This window comes from Sylvia atricapilla, chromosome 6 (genome assembly GCF_009819655.1).
Source record: "Sylvia atricapilla isolate bSylAtr1 chromosome 6, bSylAtr1.pri, whole genome shotgun sequence".
Lineage (NCBI taxonomy): Eukaryota > Metazoa > Chordata > Aves > Passeriformes > Sylviidae > Sylvia > Sylvia atricapilla.
Window position 1 is genome coordinate 43,973,671 of NC_089145.1, and position 19,302 is coordinate 43,992,972.

General features: G+C 42.9%; 1 protein-coding gene across 14 annotated transcripts in view; it reads right to left on the reverse strand.

Moving 5' to 3' along the window:
• The window catches only part of MARK3 (microtubule affinity regulating kinase 3), a 62,706-nt gene extending 46,573 nt beyond the window's left edge, over positions 1-16,133 (reverse strand). For 5 of the 14 annotated variants that reach the window (XM_066321705.1, XM_066321698.1, XM_066321694.1 and 2 more), the window contains exons 1-3: positions 15,442-16,132; positions 7,289-7,327; positions 2,753-2,944 (exon numbers count right to left, since the gene is read on the reverse strand). In XM_066321705.1, coding sequence (XP_066177802.1) covers positions 2,753-2,944; positions 7,289-7,327; positions 15,442-15,492 — 282 coding nt within the window. In that variant the 5' untranslated portion in view covers positions 15,493-16,132. Of the gene's footprint in view, positions 1-2,752; positions 2,945-7,288; positions 7,328-15,441 lie in introns of those variants that run through there. The other 9 variants (XM_066321702.1, XM_066321703.1, XM_066321701.1 and 6 more) reach the window with 7 other exon arrangements.
• Between the last annotated feature and the right edge of the window lie 3,169 nt (positions 16,134-19,302).

A 19,302-nucleotide genomic window follows, 5' to 3' on the forward strand; every position in this document is an offset into this window, starting at 1 on the left:
CAAGGAGATGAGCAGCTACCCTAAAAGAATGCTTAAACAAACATCTCCTCCTCCCAGGAAGTGACAGAAAAGTGCTGATCTGCTTCGGGATTTGGAAGCTCCTCAGCACAGAGATATGAAGAAGGAATTGCCATAAAGTGAAACTGACACGGTCACTTAAAAGGACATTTAGAACAGAGACACAGATAACAAGGAAAAGATAAGTGGGATTCAAATACAGCAAGAACACAGCAGACATGAACACTCATTTAAGTGTAACTCCCTAAACGAAGCATTTAGTTTAGGTTCTGGTACGTAAGATGGAAAAAAGAACAGGAACAAAGACAGGACAGGCAGCAGGAGCAAGTATGTAAAGCAGGAAATCACAAATTTAGAAAGCTAAGTGCCATCTGGCTGAGGCCAGGCTGAGAATATGACCCTGGTATTCTTATGAGAATCAGGTTTTTAAAGGAGAAAGGAAAAAAAAAAAAAAAGCATTCTTGCAGCACAGGTTCCTAGCATCTACCAAGAACAGCACAGCAGGGTTTAGAAATGAGCAGACAATTTTTTTTCCAATTAACCATAAAATTCATAAACTCAAAACTGGCAGGAAAAAGCCAAGGAAACAAGGTTTAAATGCAATTTTTTTGTATTTTCCTACAGTTAACTGTACCCTATGGAAACACAAGACATATTACTACCTGGACTACTGAAAAGCCTCATCTAGGAGGCTGGACAGACATTTTTCAACTCAATAAGCTGAAAAGAGAGTTGTGGGTGTTTTTTTTTTTTTTGTTGTTGTTGTTGCTGTTGTTGTTCTTGGTTTTTTCCCTAAAAAAAGATGGCTAAAGAGATATTAGGTTGGAAATAAATGAGTAAGAGTTTCTCAAGGACAAGATTTTGGGACCAATCTTGTTTAATATCTGTATCAGTGGCCTTGGCACAGGACGTCAAACCATGATTAAGTCTGCTGCAGGAGTTAAGAAGCACCATGAAATACAATGGAAAACCCATTTAAAGAGCCTTGGAGATGAGTTAGCAATGAAACTGAGATTCAACATACAAGGTTGGTGCTGTTGCTGATCACAAGCAAAACACATCAATTTAACAGCCATGAGAAAGGCTAGCACAATCTGAAGACTGATCAGATAAACACTTCTGTAAGGGCAAGGGTGAAGTAATGACACTGGGGAAACTGCTATCTAGAATATTTGAGACAATTTTGGTCACAGACATCTAAAATTATCAGCATTGTACAGTTTATCTAGCAAGAAGAGAAATTTTTACTCATCTCCCTCTTAAGAAAAAAAAAAGTTTAAAATATCTTGAAGATATTCCTATAAAATTAGCTTAACTGTTCCCTTCTAAGGAATCCCATTCATTCCAATGGTCACAACTCAGAACGTATTTATGCCCTGAATTGATTGAACTACATCAATTCCATGAGTGGAAGAAACTTAGTGCTCGGACTTTTCCAACTTCAGCCAAAAATTTTACACTGTCCCCTTTATTTGTTGAAACTTCAAACAAAAATAATGAACCAGAGGTCAACACAGTTATCTCCTGGTAAAGGAAAATGTACTTCACTTTTTGCAAAGTGTGACACATATCTATCTCCAAGTTCTATACCTATAATAATAGCAAAGAAATACTAACCAATACTTGCATATCCCATCTTAAGTATCAGTAAAAAGAGGAGGGAACTTAAGTGTAATTAACCAAAAACTTTCTTGACAGATGAGAACTAACTTTAACATCAGAAGACAATGGAAACTGTCAGCCAAAAAAGAAAGAAATCCATCTCAACAGCTCTTGCAAAACGCTGTTCCCTCTCTTCTTCCCTCTGTTCTTGCTACTGAACTCTGTATTAACTCAGAAAAGAGAAATTCCCTTAAAGCACTGCAGTCAGTGACACAGCTTCTGTAAAAGCCCTTGTTGGTATTGGCAAACGTTTACTTCATCAGACAGGTTTAGCAAGAAAAGGTCAGCAAGGTGCTTCTCCCTCTTTCAGTACTTCAGAGTTGCTTTTAGTGAAACAGCACCAAGAAACCAAAAGCACCTTCTTGTAACAGGCAGAGAGGGCTATAGCTCACCAACTCAGAACCACCATTAAGTGCAAGTGATTAATTAGATTGCAATGGCATGCAGAAGCTAAATATGGAGCTGAGTTAGACTCCAGGAAGAGATGGAAGAGAAAGTTTGTCTATACTACACGCAGTGAGCAAATTGTCACTGACACACAGACTATCTCTGAACAAACTGACACATCTTCCCAAAGCCACCCAGCAGACACCCTGGGATGATCCACCCCAGGATTCCTGGGAGATACACTGCTTTGGAATGAAAGAAAATGCTGCATTTTGGCTACTTGGAACATAATTAAGAACATTTAGTTCTCATGCCCAACTTCACCTCCAGTACAACCCTGCAGTATAGAGACACGAAGGGGCAGTCTTTCAAACCAGCTTATTTAATTGCTGTATATTGATCTGTTCTTTGAAAATGGAGGATTTATCCAAGAATATTAGTAGCAAATTTTAATATAATTCAGCTGTACAGAGATTTGTCAATAAAAAAAATTTAGAAACCATTTCCAAGAGAAATTGTTTTGTAGTCATTACTAAAAAATAATTTTCAATTTCTGCTTTTTTCTACATCAGAGACAATATCTCTAGTAAAACGTGCTCTATGTTTACTGACTTAGATGATGCTATTCCAAGAGAACCTTCACACCTACAGCAACTCACTGCTGTTTACACCCATACCACTTTACCTCTCTGCCAGTTAGGATGTGCCTTGCCAGTTTCACTTTTGCAAAATTCCCCTTTCCAATCGTCTTCAGGAGTCTGTAATTTCCAATATGCGGCTGCTCATCAGCACAGGAGGCTATGGAGTTCCTGCAGCGAGCTCCAGAGCGCCCAGTTCGAGAGGAAACTTCCTGCCGTCCTTCTCCATGGGACGTGTGCTGCAACAAAAACACACACGGGTAAGGCTGAGGAATAAAGACAAAACACACCAGTGATGAGAAGCATACAACATTCAAAAACATCAGCAATGCCTTTGAAGGAACCTTCAAAGGATCCAACTGAAACTTCACGTTCACACTGAACTTTGCTCTGATGGGGCAATAAAGTGGTGCCCAGTTCACAACACAGTATTCACCTCATCGCCTGGTAAAGACAGTGGAACATCACCTGCACTGCAGCAACAGCTGAGCATTTTTAAGTAACTTGAATGGACTGCCAGATCAGGTACAAAATATGGAGGTATTTGATATTGTTTTCTATTTGCACTACTGTGCAAGAAAGTCTTTGGAAAGGAAACATGAGTATAGATTTTCTAAGAGCACAAATTGCCAACCATTATTGGACACCTTATACTAATAAATAAAAAAAGGGTTTTTTTCTTTCCTCTGGTAATAAACTTGTATTCCTACAGATCCACACGACTGAAAATACCCAGGATGACCTGAAGAACAAGGGAAGAAATCCTACCTAATGTACTGAAACCTTGAATATTGATAGGCTGCAAGCCAGTTACAGAGATCTGAAACACTGTCTGCAATCTTTAAAGTTCCTTTCACTCTCATTTCCCGGAACAGCTACTAATTGCAAAATGGTTATATATTATCTATAATAGTCTTTACTCATTAGATCACATGGGTAAGACTAAAGTATTTTTTTATTTCCTGATAGCCTGCTTATGAAAGTGCAGGTGACCTCTTACGCTCTTAAATCATGGTTAAGGTCCATACACCAACCACACTAATTAAAGTATTAGACAGAAATGTTTAGGGGCCTCCAAACGTGAAGCAAGTATCTGGCTCCACCAAAGATGACACATTAAATTCATAGTCATCACAGAAACCCCAGACCTTGCTCTTCTACTACTCCTCTTGCTGAAACCCATTGGTTTCTGACAACCAAGAAACTGGCATACAGCAACATTCAGTCTGAAAATCACTGTAGTGTGAGGATGAGATCATTCCTCAAGAGCTAACAACCACGGTACAGGCACAAATGAACAAATCCATGCACGCATGACACTTGGCAAGTTTCACTTGCCTGATGTAACCTTGTGGCCATGTACTCTCAAATCTTAGGTTCCTTGATTTGTTGAGTACAACAGCCGTGATCAAATCATTTTTAAAAACACATTCATTTCATTTAAGAAATGCTACTGAGAGGAGTCTATGGCAACTCCTTCAAAATTGTTTTAAAAGCTACTATTTTAAAAATCACACAGTGTTATAGTATCAGTTTGGCTTTAGCTTCTCCTTACTGCTTGGCCACTGCATTGCCACAAGATTTTCACTTCCCATAGAGGTACTTAATTTCTCTGATCACAATACCTTTCACTTTGGTAAATGATATGTATATTGAGCTCCCTGAACAGGCTGCTATATGAACAATCAAAGACAAGGAAACTTTTCCTGTACTTTTGTTGAGAACCCTCCTTTATTTTTTTAACATCTTTTTGTGGGGTTGATGGTAGGCATGGACCTACCATGCCAAGAGTAAGTGTAGCAGGACTAAACACAGAAGCTGCATCTTCTGTTCAACACCCCACTGATTTGCAGAAGAACATCTGTACCTGACCACTCAACAGCAACCCTGATTTACTTCTTCTCATTCCTGGATCCTTACATGCATGATCACATTTGGCTGAAGTGAAATGCAAAGTTTTCTTTCATGTAGAATATCAAGTGTTCCTGATGAGCGGCCCAACCTGCCCTATTTCATAGTCTAGCAATGCTATCACAGTTTTCAGGAGCAAGAGAACATGTTTTTTCCAAACCACTAATAACTGGCACAAAACCAAGAAGCACACTCATAACGATGTCCGGTGAAAATTCAAGGCTTGATAATAACTCGGTATTCTCAGTAATATCTTGAGACCTACAACAACTGGGTAAGTGTTTATCTATCAGTAATTCCCAAGAAGAGGAATGATCAGCAGTCAACTGCTGCTCCTTCAGTCAACTGAAAGAACTACTAAAGCCAGTGAAATCCTATATTAACAATTTCAGTATTTTGCATGTCTTTAATGTCAGGCTGGTGCTGATTTTTCAGGCCATCTTAGCCATCCCCGTGTGTACTGGCACAGCAATGCCAATCCTCTTTATTTCCCTACACTTTGACTTCTAACAACCCTTGCAACACACAATGCAGAAAACTTCTCTGTCAGCTCCTTTCGTACCTTTTAGTGTCAAATTATTCAGACCAGCTAGAAAAAAGCAGCAACTGCTGATGCTAGATGCTAACACCCTCCTACATTGCTACCCCTGGTGATCAGGGACCAGGATGTTCTGTACAGGGCCACGAGGATATTTCTTGGATATATTAGAGGAAGGTTCATTTCAGTTCAAGTACAGCATCCCAGGAATACAACTGTACTACTTACACTGCACTTCACCGAGTTGATAACTTTCCTGAGAAAAAGAAGTGTATCAGAACTATTTAAACTACAGCCCTTCCACACCTGGGCACTCAGCACAAGTTGGCTTCAGCAGGAGCCAGACTGCCTCCCAGCAGGGCTTGTTAGCTTAGGCTCTCCAGCAGACAGATTCAACAACTTGAATTCAACAGCTTTTGAACCACACAGCTGACTCTGAAAACAAGCAGTTGAGCTGCCTTGTGCTCGAACTAAAACATTGCTAGTCCTGAGCTAGCCTAAGCAGCAGCTGAGATGTGGGCATCAGGTTCGACATACTCCCAAGGCAGAGAATGGGTTAGTCAGAACTGATGTAACTCATACACTACTTCACATAAGCACTATCACATAAAGGAAAAATTCCCTTATACTAACAAATTCTATTCCACACACTAAACTACCCAGTTAATAAGTCTTGAGAGCTTCACTGTCCTCTTGTTGAGAAATTACTTCTTGTGTCCTATAATTTTTTCATGCTTCTTAGCATGAATTGCATTTAAAGGGCGGAATTAAAAGCTGTGAATGCATTTGGATCAAGGCTGATAAACTGAACACAATCTCCTTGTATGGAGGTTTGCATTTCCACCCCAACCCCGATAATTTCTTTTCAAGAATATGACCTTTTTCAGCTGTGGGTTTGAAGTATCAAGCTGTGCGTTCCTAAGCAGTTCAGTTCTCTCCAACTGATTTGCTTAAAGCCATGTTTCACTCTGCAGAAATCCAGCCATTTGCAACCATATCTAATTTGGACTATATTCCACTTTACACAAATAAATCTATCAGCAAGTCCTTCCTCTGTCAGTTACATTATTACACTGAACAGACAACAAGCTTTCTAAAAACCAGGGAAAACAGATTGTCCATTTCAACATGGATTTTCTTTTGCATATGGAAATGAAGAGCAGAAACTGAAAACTGAGTGAAAGTGTTTCTCCCCACCTAGTAATTTTCAAGAAGCCGTGATAGGCAGATGGAAAGCTAAATGGTGTAGGCAAAAAGCAAAATATAGGTGGTCCAATAAAAGCTCAAATCATGCACTGGCTTGTATAGCATCTGGCTGTGCTCAAGTACTTCCCAGGGCAGTTTCCTCAGCAAACAGGTTAACAGTGCCAATCTCAGCCCAGAGAAATGGCAATAGCATCCTCTGCTCTCCAAATTGAGATGCAGGTCATTTGTCTTTTCCCTCAAATCTGCAGATTTTGTCTCCCTCACTGCACTGACCCGGCCAAAACTGTTCAATTTCAGCTTCTTTTCCAGGTCCACATTTATATGGTTTCAAGAAGATACAATGTTTGTCTTAAAAACATAAGATTTAAAAATCAGCATGTGTTTATTGGTAATAAGTTTCCACACATTGTGGTAGGAAGTTGTATTTCCTGGAGGTGCTTTCTATGTAAGAATAACACTTGCTAATGAACTCACCATGGCTGAGTGATTCCCAAAATATCTGCATTCATGTAAAGCAAGACCATTACACTGTAGAGGGAAACTGAGGCAAGGCAATTGGGTACTTTGTACAACTTCAGGTTTGCCAGTCACCACCTCTTTTAAAAGAAAAGTCTTCTGAAATCCACTCATGACAATAAAGCACTTTCTTCCACATCTTGGCATGCATCAGGTTGCATTTTAAAATCTTTTAAGTACTTTAAACATTGGTTCTTTTTTTCCACTATCCATTTTCAACCTAACAGGACAACCTTTGTCATTAAAAAAAAAAACCCAAAACAAAACACTGTCCTCCTTCCCTCAGCCCCACCCTATTATTACTCAACCCAGAAGGAAACAAAGTAAAACATCTCCATTTGTGAGAGACCTTACTGCAAGGGAGGGACTGAACCCAAGACCAACTATATTTGGAACACAACACAAAACCCACCTTTTCGCAAAAGCCTTCCCCCAATGATGAGCCGACATCCTTTCATAGCCAGATAATGATTAGCATGAAGAGAAAGAAAAAAAGAAAAGGAAAAAAAGTAAAAAAGCAAATGAAGTATGAGGGTGTCAACAACTGAAATCTTTTTGGTAGATGTTAGTTTTATCCAGTATATGTATGGTTTCAGATATCTTAACATTTAGAACATTAGAAAACACACAGGGAAGGAGATGACTAGTATCAAAGTTCTTGAACTGCTTAAGAAGCTGCCCAAAGTTGAGGAAAAACCTGAAAGAAATAGAATCTGAAATCCATTCAAAAGGCTGAAAACCAGTAAGAAATCAGAATGTCCAAGACCTGCAAAAATCCATGTTTAATTACAGTAAATAGGAAACTCTTTCTGAAATGGAGGGGACAAATGGCATCAACTTTTTAAAAGTATTTATTCAATTAAATAGTGAGAACTAGCTTATCATCAGCAAAAATGAACTAATAAAATTTCACCTTATTGAAGTGTCCAGGAATGTTTATTACCTTAGCTGTTACCTCACCTCTGAATGAAACATACAAAGTGATATAGAATTTCTTGGAAAGCTGTCAGACCAGTAACAATCATGACAGTCTCATTTCATTCAGCTTTTTTAATTGTAGCATGAAAAAACTGTACTTAAAGCCTATACCTTATAATGTTACTAATGTAAGTATTCCAGGACATGAACATTTGAGACACTAAATTGCTTCATTACCTTAACCTTGGCACACAATATATAAATACATGGTAATTTCTGGCTGCCGACTTCCCATTGGCACTCTCATTTACAGAAAAACTTAAACAGGAAACATATCATAGGTTTAAAAAAACCCCAAAAAACCTCAAAAATATTTTAAATCAAACATGCAAAGACAAAATTTCACCGCAACTTTTCCCAACAATGTGTTGTATTTTATTTCCCATTCTCATTAACATCTTCAAGAATACACAGACTGCTGAGTATTACTCAGTGTAAGAACAAAAAGGCAGCCCTAAGGATATGCACAGAAGTAGCATCTTACTGAGCAGATATCCCTGAAACAGCACAGCAGGGCATCCTGCAACTGCTGACAAAGGAATTCTACTGGAAAGTCAAAACAGAGACTTATGTTTCTGGCAGCCACCAAAGGGTGTCACAGCAAACAACCACAATTGTTTATATACCAGTTAGTGCTCCGGGATTCCCTAAATCACATGTAGTATAAAATATTATATTATTTTCCTAGATTATAAAACAGGAATGCATCAGATGAAGATATCCTGTACTTGTCCTGATTCTACTTCCCTCCTACCAGTGACTAAGGCACAAATCAGGATATGGAGTAAGGTCGATTTTGTCAGACCCAGTATGCATATGTTGATGTTTGCATAACCAATTATTTGGTTCCAACACATATAATTAAAAGGCAGTTTTTAGACTAGCTTGCTCCATAATCAATCTTAAGGGTAAACAGTAACCTTTTTAAAAAATTTTAGAGGGTCTCCTATGAAGAAAAATGCTATCCAGCTAAAGTGGCATTGAAGTTATCAGCCCATGAGGGCAGATTTATTCACTGATGTGGGCCACAGCCCAACCATTATGGATGTTCTGATTGAGTGGAACAACTTAAAGGGTCAGAATTCATCAAGGAAGATAAGCAAACCTTCTAAAAATATAAATGTTAAGGGAGAGAAAACACTAATTGTGTTACTTCCATTGTCAAAAGGGGAAGATTTCACTGCGCATTTCTCAGCCTGTCATAGTGTTCATTCATGTAATTGGTATGACATTCATGAAAACGAGTGGCTATTTTAATTAGGTCAGATCTGTCAAACCACTGGATTAAACGGGGAACCTGAAGAGTAAACAGCCTTTAGCACATGGAAGCTATACCTCTTGACACACATTCCTAATTCCTCCACACCTCAGTGGGGAAAGCAAAATAGAAGAAAAAAACCCAAAGAGTAACACTCAGGAAACAGCAGATCCAGCTCAAAGTGAGCACAGCAACGCAACACCCTACAGTGGGCAGCCTGATGGAGTAGGGCACACACAACACTTTCACCTGGCAGTGGGAACACTGCTACCCAAAGCAACACTTGCACACTCCTAATTCTGGCTACTGACCAGCAGTGGGAACTGCTAGTGACAAGTGCAGCACTGCCCTGAAGACCAGAGCAGGGAAGTGCTGACAGCAAAGCACTAACAGTCCTCAGCAAAGGAAGGATGCTGCCCCCGCAGACATACAGGGTCCGGCTCAAGAGTCCTCCCATGTAAAATCACTACAGCCTCTGTGAGGTGTTTTGGCAGTATTTGGTTCGTGGTCTATACAGCATATGAAAGAGAGTGAATCTGTAATTCCATGATTAGCACTGAACAACACAACACTGAAGAAATCCTGCTTATATAATCAAAAAGATAAGTCTGGTGCCAGTTAGAAAAGCTCTTTAAAAGCTCTTTTGTTGCTTCACATTATCAAGATCTGACATTCATCATATCTTTCCAGCCAAAGTTCCTTTACTGCTGATTAAAATGGATATTTATTGACATCAGCCTGGGGAATAATAGCTAAAGAGCCAACCATATTCTATTCTTCATCAACAATACTGCCAACTAAGTTGTTTCCAGAATCATCACTGTCAGTAATTACATGCTAAACAAAAACGAAAAAAAACCCAACCACCTCACAGTTGGTTTTCAAAAACCACATTGAGCTTGCAGAGAGAAAACTTTACTTAGGCTTTAACCCTGCAGGAACAAATTTTATTTGAAAGTCAATTTCTGTTTATATATATATAAATATATATATATATATACATACTGAGCTCAGCAACTTGCTGCTTTATGGGGCAAGAATTCCTCTTAACCTAAGGGTTTCACCCTTATCACAGGTGTACCCAGTATCTTTCAGATTCGTATTTTAAGAGCAGTACACACCTATTTATCATATGTTCTAAACAATTTTAGTGGCAGATGACCTCCACACTAAGCAGAGCCAACCCTGATATGCCATGAGCCTAAAAAAAAAGTGACCTCCATTTTTGATCTGGCTGACACTCAATGAGGCAGCATTACTTGACTGAGGAGAAGAGGAAGTTGCAGACACATGCTACTTATATATCATATGAAATGGAGATTGGGAGAGACAAATGCCTCCACTCTTTGAATTCCTTTGACTTGAGTCACCTGAGACATGTTGTCAACAGGAACTGTCCGCTTACATCAACATGAATATATCTTCTGGCTAGAACTAAAATGGAGAATCGAGCAGGTAAGGATACCAGGTGAGTGGGTAACGAAAGCTAGGAAGAAATCTATGAAGTTCAGTATACTAAATATTGTATTTCTTCTCATTTATTTTCTTCCAGCAATTCCTGTACTTGTGTTGTTTTTTAGACTGCTACCTCTAAGGCTGCAACATTAAGCCACATTGGTGATGCATACAAATTAAGTCTATGTAACATTTTTTGGAGTAAGGTCCTGCAACTTAGTTTTTCTGAGCTTTGAAATAATGAAAAAAAAGGGGGAAAAAGTTTATTTCCAGGAACAAAACATCCCAAATTACCCTGTTGTAAATATGTATCTCTGTTAATAGTTGTGGCACAACTGAAGTTACCCTAGCCTCAGGGGTGCTGCGCTAGGACTGGCTTAATTCAAACCAAAATATAAACACTAGGAAGCATTTCTAACCTTCCCCACCAGAAAGGGACATTCTGTTTGCAGGCACAGAATGGGGATAACCCTACTTTTCTTAAGGGCTTATACCAGTGGGATCAGAGCTGAGCAGACCCGTCACACAGCCCCACGGTAATTAGCGCTGGCACAAACCGCGGGTGGGAAGAGGCACCCAGGCTGATGCCCCCAGCAGCCTCCCATCAGTGCCAGCTGATTGAAAACAACTGATTAAACACCACAGCACAGGCAGCTCACCACAGCGAAGAATTAAAGGACTCCCTGTAAAAATGTGAAAAGACTAGCAGCTGGTGGCTCCCAAAGTCATGCAGCCTCACCAGGTATTTTCTGGGTACACAGTACCAGGCCTATCAGGCATCAGCAGGTTTTTTTGTTTTTTGTTTTTTTTTTTTTTTCTCCAGGGAATTTAGGCACTAATAAATACATCCCAGGTGAATTCTTAAAATATTTTTTATTTCTGGTTATTTTGCCACCTTCACTTGATTTAGTTCAAACTAGTACATTTATTACAACTGGTGAAAAACATGGAATTGTGTAGATGGTCCTGTAGAAGAAAATCTATCAGAACTCTTGACCACAGGAACGCTTCCCTCCTCGGTCCCATCTTTAAAAAAAACCCACAGGATTTTACACTATGGAAGAAAGCATTCCAATTACAGATCTATCTGTAATAGGAGAAGACTGATAAATAATATATAGAACAATGCAAGCTTGCATATTGTCTGCAAATGCACTAATGCATTTCATAGTTAACTGGTAATAAACCAAGACATACTGTACTAACTTTCCCAGTATCTTAAAATACATCTTTGTACCTAACCCTGCCTTTACTAAATCTTTTTTAATAAAAAAAGGGTGGTACTTTGGCTGCACAGAATCCTTTTGTGCAAGCACAGTTGCCATCATGCTGGCATTTTTCAATAGCAAATTTTTCACATTAGGCACAGTCATGGAGATAAGAGTATATTTTAGTCTTGCTTTTCCTCAAATTACATAAATTTTTAATTCAGATTGCCCGGCAGAACAAACACATTCAAAACAGTTATCCTTTTTTCCTGCAAAAAACCACAGCTGTGCAATGAATACAGAGGTTTTAATTAAACTCTTTAATCCAAGATTTTTCTTTTCTATTTCATGCTGTTAAAAAAAGTAATCTTCCAACCTCCATACCACCTGTATTTCCTTGTTTCTATCTATAGTTTGCTATCATCTTCCCACTCTTTGAATATTTTTTTAATGAATAGTTGTTCTACTCCTCACAATCTTGCTCCTTCTGCTCCTATTTCTTTGTCACTGGTTGTCCTCCATCCTGCCATATGCACATTCCTCTGTGACTCCTCTCATCTTTTGTTTTCCACCTTCTATCTTCCTTTCCCACTGTGTTTCCACACTCTACTCTCCTCCATCTTCTCTCCCTTTCTTCTCATCACTAGTAAAACAGGTTTACTCATTCTTCTGTCATCTAAAGTCCTCCTTCTGTGTCTATCCTGTCTCCCAGATTTGCATGAAGGAGGTCTCTGCTGCGTCTGTTGCCTTCTTTCTCACATGCAGGACATATTTTGGAAAAACACAGAGAAGATCTCATCCTGTCCTGCACTTCTGTCCCCTAAGCAGCTGGCAGCCACTGCTGCACAAGACATGGCCAGAGAGGAGCTGCTCTGTCTCTGCAGTGAGGAGCCAGCTCATGGCAGGCCAACAGCCAGCTTCCAACTGTCCAAGTGTGAAGTTCCTATGATCACAGATCATCTGGGATGCCTTTCCTCTCAAAACCAGGTGACTCCGAGCCAAATTCTTTAATCTCAAAGGCACTAAAGGCTTGGTAGCTCTGAGCAGCTTTTGGGGAAAGTCACTCTGACAGTATTTCCACTTCAGCATGTCTTGATAAGAAGCCTTAGGAAAAAAAAAATAAAAATTAAGTACTGGCAATTACACTTTTTTATTCAACAGGACTTGCCAACCGCTGAACGTGGTTAACTGCAAGCACAGACAATGATAATTTACACTCACTGTCATTCTGGAGGCTAACTTCATTTTCAAAACTGCAAGTATAGGCATGGACAAGCTATGATCAGCACACTTCAACCAGATTCAACATCAGACAAGCCTTTGTCAGCAGTGGTAACCTTCCAAGCAGAGAGAAGGCATTAATGGGGTCCACAACCATGGCCCAAAGGCTAGCTGAATACCTTGGCACCTCCTAAGCCTCTTCAAAGAGTCTTCTGAATATTAACTAATTAGACTTCTCTTATGTGAAAGAGAATGAATCAAGGCTCGATTTACCTGCCAACAAAACACACCCAGATTTGGGGTGGAACAGTTAGCTAAGTACCAAAATTATTGCATTTGGCATTAAAAAAGAGACCTAGCATTCACAGCTGTGGGGGTAATTCAGACAGACTAAATGTCAGATTTAAATTTAGTTTTTAAGCAAGGTGTAACAGAAGAGAGTTTGGTAAATTTCTAAATAGCTGATAGCCAAAACATCAGAGAGCTCCCTGAGGAGTATGGTATTGTACTTGGTAGGGGGAGGGCTTGGCTCACTGGATTAATCACTACTCTGTCAATATCACTATCTACAGGTATTTCTGTGGACACCAGCACAGAGTATAGCAATTAAAAAAAAAAGCCTTATTCTAAACCTAAGGCAATTCATCTGCAGGCAAGACAATCCATGTACATCAAATTATGAAGATAACTGAACAGAAGTGTCAGACCAATATTTTGAAGTGAGAGCAAGGTGCCTTAAGTGGAAGACATGTAAAAATCTAACTTCAAGTGCTAGAACACACAGCTTGTGAATAATTATGTTTCCTCAAGCACATATTAAGTCTTTCCACTGTTAAGTTATCCACAGTAGAGTTTGAATTAATTGGGGAATCTGATCTGAACACTTCCTGAAATGATTTACTATGTGGCCTCCATACATTCACATGGAGCTTGAAAACCCTAGTGAGGTTTGGTATAGACTAAAACAATCATCTGAATAAACTCTGCAGAGTATTTTGTAGAGTATGTTTCAACTTCAACTCTCCCCATGGCATAGGAAGGGCGCATAATATTTTAATTATTTTCTTCCACAAGACAGGAAGCTCATTGAGATTTTACAACCAAATATGCTTAGTTGGCTTTTTGCTCAATACAGCCCTTAGCCTGCAGGTTGCATGTACTGCTAAAACAAATAAAGATCACAGAAGTTAGAAGTGCCTATTATGTCAATAAAATCTAAATCCCTAGTAATGCAGTAATTGTTCCATGCAGCATGTTTTCTAATGCTTTGTCTGGTCTTGTTTTAAACAATGGGGCTACCATCACTTTTCTAGGACTATTTATGTTCTGGAACAATCCAACAGTTTTTCCTGATCTTTAACCAAAGTTTCCACCTTTTATGCCAGTCCAAAACATAAGAAGCCCTAAAAAAGAAAAGCAAGAAAAAAAGAAAGAAAGAAAAAAAAAGAAAAAGCAAGTTTCCTCCATCAAGCTTAGCATCTATCTTGTAAAGAATACCAGATAGCCTTTACAAAAAGCTGAATACAAAGTTCACCGACCAACTCATTTTAGACAACAGTGAGTGACAACTCCCTTCTGTTTATCATCTGGGGACATGTCAGAGCCCATGCAGAAAAATGGTCAGACACGATACAGCAGGGTCAAGCAAGTTTTAACTAAGGAGAAACACATTTTCTATCTGCAGAAAGGGAGTCTCCTGAGCTTCAGCTTCATTTGTTGCTATATGCTCAGGCCGTAGGACTACTTTTCTTTTTTGTTTTTTCTTCCTTTAGCATACGACCTTTGTAACTGACTTAATCTTGTAAATAAAGTGTCAATTCCTAAACCTTGGCTTTGTCAAGGTTAAAAAAAAAAAATAATAAACCGGGGGTATTCGATGTGAAGGAACAGGCTCCCTTGCGCGAAGGGTAATTCCAATAAAGAAACCCTTTTAATGTCATCCGAACAGGTGACTAGCCTAACAGCGTCATTACCATCGAGAACCCTGCAAATTAGGCAGGGAAGAGGCCTATTATCTAGGTCACCTAGCCCACCCCTAGCCAAGCTGAATTATTCCCATCTGTTTACTAGAGGTTTATTCGGGTGCTTTAGCAGTAAGTTTGCATATCAGGAGAAGACAGCAGCCCCCCAGAGCTCCCCTCCCCACCGCAGATCCCCGTTACGGACATAACCAACCCGATCCTCGCCACCCTGCGACACTCAAATAGTAAAGGGGGAATTAAAGAGGGGACACAGGGTTCCGGAGAGGGAGGGATGCCCGCAGACGCCACGGAGCCGGCGAACCGTGCTGTGGAGGGGTTAAAAAATAATCAATTCAGAATAAATCGGCAATTTGGGCAGCGTAGAGGCGGCGGGCGGCTGCTGACAGCGCCCCGCGGGGCGATGCCCCCGCGGCGGGCCGGGCGCGGCGCGGTGCGGCGGGTCCCCCGCGGCCGCGGTACTCACGTTCTCCGTGTCGCGCTCGTTCACCGTGGGCAATGGAGTCCGAGTGGACATTTTCCCTTACTCGGGCGGCCGCGGCGGCGGCGCGCACAGACACACACACGGGCCCCGGGCTGCGCGTCTGCTCCGAGATGGTGGTCGCAGGGAGCCACCATGAAGGACGAGGTGCCTGGCGGGGGGCGGCGTCGCGTCGGTGCCCCCCCACTAGATCCTCCTCGGGGAGCGGAGCGGCCTCGCCCCCTCAGAGTCCTTCGGGCTCATCCTACAGCCAGGGTCCGCAGGGGTCAGCAGCGGGGAGGCGGCCGCCTCATCCAGCGGGGAAGGGGATGGAGCCGAGGGAAGGGATGGAGCCGGTGAAAGAGAGGCGGCGAGGGAGCGGCTTCAGGGGGGAGGGGGTGAGCGCAGGGCGGGCGGGAGGAGGCGGCAACGGGGCGCCGCGCAGCCCGGCTTCTCTCCGCCGCCGCCGGGGCACGGCTAGCGCAGGCCCGCCGCCCAGGGGGCTGCCCTCTCCTTCCCCCGCCGCGGCCCCGCTTCACCGCGCCGCCGCTCGCATCGCGGCCCGCCCCAGGCTCCGAGAAGGCCGGCGCCCCGCGGGCTGCGGACGCTCGGTGGGTGCCCGCCCGCCCCTCCCTCCCTGCCTGCCCCCCGCCCGCCCCGCCGCTGCTCCCGGACGAGGCAAGATGGCCGCGCGGCTCCTCCGCGCCAGCCCAGCGCCGACATGAACCGGAAGGTCCCGCCCCCCGCCCGGCGTGTGCGGGGGCCTCGGGGCCGGCACCGGCCCTGCCCTCCGTGCGGCGCCGCGTCCTCGGGGATCGGCCTCTGCCCTCCGTGCCGGCCCCGCGTCCTCGGGGATCGGCGCCTGCCCTCCGTGCCGGCCCCGCGTCCTCGGGGATCGGCGCCTGCCCTCCGTGCCGGCCCCGCGTCCTCGGGGATCGGCGCCTGCCCTCCGTGCCGGCCCCGCGTCCTCCGGGATCGGCCCCTGCCCTCCGTGCCGGCCCCGCGTCCTCGGGGATCGGCGCCTGCCCTCCGTGCCGGCCCCGCGTCCTCGGGGATCGGCCCCTGCCCTCCCGGGGACCCGCCCTGCCCTCCGTGCGGCGCCGCGTCCTCCGGGGGTCGAGCAGCCCCGGGGCGGCGCAGCTTGGAGCGGGGTTCGCCTTTGTGAGACCCCACCGGGAGCACTGCATACGGGTTCTGGTGTCCTCAGTACAAGGAGGACATGGAACTGTTAGAGCAAGACCAGAGGGGACCTCGAAGTTGTTAAGAGGGGTAGAGAATTTCCCTACAAAGATAGAGAAAGTTGGGGCTGTTGTGCCTGGAGAAGAGAAGGTTGCGTGGGGAACTGAGCAACCTTCCAGTACCTGAGTGGGGCTACAGGGAAGCTCGACAGGGAGGGATGCTCTATCAGGAGCTGTAGTGATAGGACAACCAGTAATGGGTACAGATTGAAAGAGGGGAAAATTAGATTAGATATTAGCAAGAAATTTTTTACCATGAGGGTGGTGAGGCACCAGAAGAGGTTTTGCAGAGAAACTGTGGATGCTCCGCGACTGGAGGTGTTGAAGCCCAGGCTGGATGGGGCTCTGAGCAGCCTGGTCTAGTGGGAGATGTCCCTGCCTATGGCAGGGGGTTCTTCCAACCCCCTGACGGTCTCTGATTCTATGGTTCTATCACGAGGCCCTCAGGGGGCTGCGGCCCTCCTGGGGAGGAGATGCAGTGTGAGTGAGGTGGGGAGCTCAGGTTTTGGGAAGCACCGTGGGGCAGAGGGGATGGTGCTACAGAGTGGCTGGAGATGGCAGATCTCCCTACAGAGCCAGTCCTTAGCTGGGGAAGGGAACAAACCCGACTGCCAGGGGAAGGGACACAGGCATGGGTTGTCTAGCAATGGTCAGCCGTGTTCAGGGTTCTGTCCTTGGGCCATCTGCCAAAGCATGTCCTTGCTTTTCCTGGGCTTTCCCAGCCCAGAGGATGGTGTGTGTTACAGGAGAGAGCTCACACCTGGCGGGGGTCTGAGGCTGGTGTTGGCAGATCTCACCTGGTGCCATCAGACACCCGTAGTGTCACAGCACTGCGTTTTCATACCAGCTTGATGCTTGCCTCATTTGCTAAAGAAGGGTGGAAGCCTAGGCTATCAAAACATTCTTTGTATATCCAGTAGTTACTCTGCACAATCCTTTTTAAGTCTATGAAGGAGATCTTGGTATAGTCATGAGTAGGTCTAATTATGAATGAAAAACAAGAAAGAGAAGTAACTTCTGTGTATTCAGTATGTAGGTGGTTTAAAACCAAACCTATTTTGGTTTGGTTTTTATTTCTTTTAACGAAAAATAATATGAACCTCTGTGGGAAAAAAATGCTGGGTCTGGTGGGATTTGTAGAAACTTGGCATATCTGCAGATCTGGCAGCCTAGCAGTAACATTTTGTATTTCTAAAGTGTAGTTTCTCTGACAAACTTTATGGCCCTCATATATTTTTGCCAGCTCAGCCCTGAAATCCATCCTGCCATGTAGGTGGTATTTCACTTGTTTTTAGAGATGTGAGCAAGGAAAGATGGCCTTTGAATGCCACTGAATAAAATTGTATGTCTGTTACTTCATCATCAGGACTACAGAATGCTCCCCAACATCTGACCTGCAGATTTTCCTTCCTAACTCTCTCATTGAGCTGATGTCTTGCTCTACATTAATGACAGGAATTTTGGATTCCAGGACTCACCCTTTGTGCAAATGTTTGTATTTGTGTGTGTAAATGCACATCCGTGTGTGTATTTGTTCAGACAATACACAATCATAGTGGAGCCACTCTCCCTGGGAAGCAGGCAGGACCCTTTCCACAGACCAGGGAATGGGATTTGTCTATATCTGACTTGTGAAGGTCAGTCACAAAGTCTAAAGCAAAGCCAGGAAAAGTATCCAGATCTCCTGACTCTGCTTTTGCCACAAGGCTGCTGCTTCATCTTTTTTTCTTTTTGGTTGCCAGTAGAGTATGTTCTTTACGACGTGTTTGTAAAAAATTGTAATTGAGTTATTGACAGAGTCAGAAAAAGGGCAAAAATTGGGCAGAGGTTTCTTTGGGTTGTTAGCCAGCCTAGTGCTCTCGCTCTGCACTCATGGGCACTCCAGCCAGCATGGGAAGGCTGAGCTGCCCACATTGGAGCAACTGGCAGAGTGTGAGATGTACACGTAATGCTGTTTGCACCTAGGAGTGTGCCTGTCCTGATCTGTGGAAGTGCTGTGCACAGGCATGAAGAGGAATTAAACTTAGCATTGTGTTTTACATGCTTGCATTTCTGCTCTGTGGAAGCGGTAGTCACTCCGATAAAATCTGAACTGTTCAATGGTGGGTAGTCAGATGAAATTCCTGGGCCTGTTGATACAGTAGGAGTTCCACTATTGCCCTCGATAAAGACCACATTTAATACTTTCAGTCTATATTTAAATGGGCTGGGGAAAGGGCACAGGGAGTAGGGCAGCTGTGGGGGATGACTGTATCTTTTGAGAGTCGTGTTTTTGATTGGCAAAGGGATTTTGAAGTAAGAACTTCTGAAGAAGTGCTTGAGACCACAAAAATAACAGTAGCTGATTTTGCTGTTTTATTACCATTAAATGACAACATTGATTAGAGCTGGTTTTACTGCGTAGCAAAACTTGCACAGGGAATGACAAATTGCATAGCAGGTACTTTCTTCTCCATTTCATTGTTGCTATATTCTGCTTCTCCCATTTAAACAGAAGAGTTGATTTCAAAATGTATTCATGTTCTTCTTAGAAATTGGGCCACAGAAAAAGAGCTGATTGTATGGGTTTCATCTTTCTTTGTTGTCCAAAAATATTATCAGGTACTACTTAAGCCACATTGACAAATCA